The sequence below is a fragment of the Otolemur garnettii genome, unplaced genomic scaffold (genome assembly GCF_000181295.1).
Source record: "Otolemur garnettii isolate 467f Iridium unplaced genomic scaffold, OtoGar3 scaffold00018, whole genome shotgun sequence".
NCBI lineage: Eukaryota > Metazoa > Chordata > Mammalia > Primates > Galagidae > Otolemur > Otolemur garnettii.
Window position 1 is genome coordinate 1,009,591 of NW_003852413.1, and position 4,160 is coordinate 1,013,750.

The 4,160-nt window shown below is 60.0% G+C and overlaps 1 protein-coding gene across 1 annotated transcript; it reads left to right on the forward strand.

Annotated features, from left to right (window-relative positions):
* The first annotated feature begins 23 nt into the window (after positions 1-23).
* On the forward strand, positions 24-4,085 carry RFNG (RFNG O-fucosylpeptide 3-beta-N-acetylglucosaminyltransferase). The gene is made up of 8 exons (XM_003786045.3): positions 24-290; positions 421-469; positions 1,039-1,141; positions 1,241-1,394; positions 1,685-1,773; positions 1,853-2,018; positions 2,766-2,851; positions 2,924-4,085. Exons 1-8 carry the CDS (start codon positions 27-29, stop codon positions 2,997-2,999), a joined length of 987 nt encoding a protein of 328 aa, XP_003786093.1. The 5' UTR covers positions 24-26; the 3' UTR covers positions 3,000-4,085.
* The last annotated feature ends 75 nt before the right edge of the window (positions 4,086-4,160 follow it).

Genomic DNA, 4,160 nt, shown 5'->3' on the forward strand with positions numbered 1-4,160 from the left:
GCGGCGCCGAGGGTCGCCGCGGTCGCATGAACCGCGCGCGGGGGGCTCTATGCCGGGCCTGCCTCGCGCTGGCCGCGGCCCTGGCCGCGCTGCTGCTGCTGCCGCTGCCCCGCACGCCTACGCCGGCACGGACCCCCGCTCTGGCCCCGCGGGCTACTCCGGTCCACCACGCCGCCCTCCCCCGCCTGCGGCCGGACGACGTCTTCATCGCGGTCAAGACCACCCGGAAAAACCACGGGCCGCGCCTGCGGCTGCTGCTGCGCACCTGGATCTCCCGGGCACGCCGGCAGGTGCGCAGGCCCCGGCCGGGCACCCCGTCCCCAGGCTGCGGAGCCAGGGGGCGCTGGGCGCAGGGCTCTGGCTGCTCCCCAGCGTCGCCCTGGGCAGCCCCCTGATGCCTCTCTGGCCGATTCTCCGCAGACATTCATCTTCACTGACGGGGACGACCCAGAGCTGGAGCTCCAGGAAGGTGAGCACCTCCCCGCCCTTCTCCCGGCGGTACGAAGCTCCCACCTGGGGTGCACCGCACCTTCCTGCCCCAGGGGAGAGGCCCACAGGTCTCCGGCGTGCTTGGGATCACACTCCTGTGTTACAGGGATGGCTGTCATTCTCTGCCGTGTGTGGGGAGGACTATGGAGGTGAAGGCACTTGCCTAGGGTCACACACGCTGTGGAGGATAAAGCCCCATTGCCCACCCACTGGTCAGCCAGCATCCACCCTGCCACCCAAACTCTGCCTCCCCCACTGGGCAACTTCGTAGGGCCTGGGGCCAGTGCAACGTCTCCTGATCCAGCAGGCATTTGTTTCTCCAGGCCTGGCTAGGGAGCTCACTTTTGCCTGATTCCATTTGAGGTAACAAGCGTTGTTACCTGCTTCAATTTAAGAGACTTCCAATGTGGTCCCTGAATGAAGGCTGAACTGAGGCTGAGATCAGGTCAGGCTTGGCAGCTAGGCGGCCAGAGAGCCACATTTAGTCCTGGACCTCATCTGGCGCTCTGTGAGCCTTGCTCCTCACCTTTCCCTTTCTTCCACCGGCAGGCGGCCGTGTCATCAACACCAACTGCTCAGCTGTGCGCACCCGCCAGGCACTTTGCTGCAAGATGTCTGTGGAGTACGACAAGTTCATTGAGTCCGGACGCAAGTACGCAGGGTGTTGCAGTGCCCCTCAGAGAGCCGGAGGCTAAGCTGGGGTGGGGACCTCCAGCCCACCTTTTTACATCATGCTCTTTTCTCTCCACAGATGGTTCTGCCATGTGGACGACGACAACTATGTGAACCCTGAAAGTCTCCTGCACCTGCTCTCTTCCTTCTCACCCAGCCAAGACATCTATCTGGGGCGCCCCAGCTTGGACCACCCCATTGAGGCCACCGAGAGGGTCCATGGAGGCAGAACTGTGAGTGCTGGGAAGTATAGTTGAGAGCCTGGAAATCCAGGCCTGGAAGGGTATGGACCTGGGGATGCACACTGATACCGCCAGGCAGCACAGATGTGATGTTATGGTAGGAGGCCAGGAGCCCACCATGGAGTGGGGTGAGCCAGGTGGGGAGAGGTCCTGGGCCACAGGGCAAGGCCTCCTGAGTCTTTGCCTAAGGGAGATGTTTGGGACCCAGTGAAGAATTAGAGTGAGGAGCCCATCCTAGGCAGCCTTGACTTCAGCCCTACCCCTGTGCTCCCTATTCCTAGGCCACCACAGTCAAGTTCTGGTTTGCCACTGGTGGGGCTGGGTTCTGTCTCAGCAGAGGTCTTGCGCTCAAGATGAGTCCTTGGGCCAGGTAAGTGGGGAAAGGGGTCAAAGGGAGGGAGTAGCAGGGCAGCCCCAGAGCTGAGGACGCACTGGCTGCCCTCCCACAGCCTGGGCAGCTTCATGAGCACAGCTGAGCGGGTTCGGCTACCGGATGACTGCACAGTGGGCTACATCGTGGAGGGTCTACTGGGGGCCCACCTGCTGCACAGCCCCCTCTTCCACTCCCACCTGGAGAACCTGCAGGGGCTGCCACAGGACACCGTGCTCCAGCAGGTATGGGTGCTGTGTTCCTGCTGCATGGCTCACCTTAGCCTTACTCCTGGGGCCCAGCTTAGCAAAGGGCTGCAGTGGACCCTTGAGGGTGCCTACCCCTGCCAGATAGCAGGTCTCAAGTGTAGGATGAACATCTGCTGAAGGGCACATGGGTGGGAGATGGATGTGTGAAGTGCAGATCTCACGTAAGAGCCCAGGGACACTGTGCAGTGGGCATGGTCAGGTGGTGACAGGAGACTGGGAGCAGCCCTCAAGAAGCAAACAAGAGGCTCAGCACCCATCGCTCAGTGGGTAGGGCCCCAGACATGTATACCAAGGCTGGCGACTTCAAAGCCGGCCTGGCCTAGTTAAAACAACAGTGACAACTACAACAAAAAATAGCTGAGCATTGTGGTGGACACCTGTAGTCCCAGCTACTTAGGAGGCTGAGGCAAGAGAATCGCTTAAGCCCAAGAGTTTGAGGTTGCTGAGCGCTGTAACACCATGGCATTCTACCCAGGGCAACAGCTTGAGACTGTTTCAAAAACAAACAAACAAACAAAAATGGGTTTGGGCAGGAGATTCCAGATTCCGCCTCTGGCTCAGTCACGCTTCAGTGCTCTTTCCCATAGCCTGGCCTGGAGGACACAGACAGTGGATGGGTCTTGGGGCCCCTCTAGCTGGGGTTTTTGGCGGGGGGGGGGGCAGCACAGAGGCTTTGGGACTGAGACCAGAGCAGCCCCTGTCTTTGACCTCATCACCTTCCAGGTCACCTTGAGCTACGGGGGTCCTGAGAACCCACGTAATGTGGTGAACGTGGTCGGAGTCTTTAGCCTGCAGCAGGACCCCACACGGTGAGTGGACGTGGTGGAAGCTCTGCTGCCGGGCCCTACCCACAGACCTGACCCCACTTTCTCCTTCTCCAGGTTCAAGTCTGTCCATTGCCTCCTCTACCCAGACACAGACTGGTGTCCCAGGCAGGGTGACCCTGCCTCTCAGTGACCAGTGATACCTGACCTTGGATTGGCTCCAGCACCATCCCCATCTGGCCTCTGTGGGCTCCCTGAGTGGCCTCCCCCATGGCACCTCCAGCCCTGAGCACTCTGAAGCTTGGGGGCCTCCCTGGAAGACAGGGTGTGGCCATACTGCACAGGGGTTAGGGGCTACACTCCTAGGACTCCATACTGCCTCCTCCCCCGATGCAGTTGGGGAGCTAGGGTGGCTGGACAGGCTCAGTGCTGAGGAAGAGGCCCACACCAAGGCCCTGCCTGTGATTTTTCAGGCACAACCATGGGCAGTTGCTAGGACTCTGTCTCGCAGGCCTCATGGGAGACACTGCTGTCCCCGGTGCAGGATCGGGCAGGGTCAGGCATCAAGGCTCAGGCCTGTGGGGCTGAGTTCTTCCGGGTGGGGTGTAGAAGGCACTTTTCTCTGGTTTGACAGTGTTCAGGGCCTTCCCCTCTGGGTCCTTCACTCCCCTCCCATAAAACAGTAGGAGCCTTAGGTTTGGGGACCCCTCACAGAGAACATCCCCAACCCACACATCTGAGCAGACCCACTGGCCCTTGACTGGTGCCTTCCATGGGGGACACAGGGGAGAGCTACAGCCTCCTCAGCCTCTTGCCGTGCTGCTGCAGTGAGTAAAGTCTTCCTTGGCACTCGCTGGCTCCCATCTCCTCAGTCCAGGGTCCTCTTCTCTCAGGCAGGCTCTACCCTGAGGCCATTTCCACACTAGGCAGGTCCTTGTGTTCCATGTAGCCTTGCCCACTGAGCCTCCAACCACCAAACTCTCTGTGAACCAGAACATATAGCTGGGAGTGTGGGAGTTATGTATGTGTGCGTACCTGGGTGTTATGAGTGTGTGCACAACTGCTGTGTACATGTGTGCATGGACACGTGCGTGTGCTTGGTCCTCAGCATGTATATGTGTGGGAGGTATGTGCACAGGTACACACAGGTAGTGTGTGGGTGTGCAGACATGGAGGTAGAGAGTCAGGGAGACAATGGCCACATAACCAGATTGGGTTCCACAAGGGCTAGTTTCTGTCTGATACCTTGGTGCATGACCAGGAATAAAATGCACCCCAAGGCTCGGCGCCTGTGGCTCAAGCGGCTAAGGCGCCAGCCACATACACCTAAGGTGGCGGGCTCGAATCCCCAGCC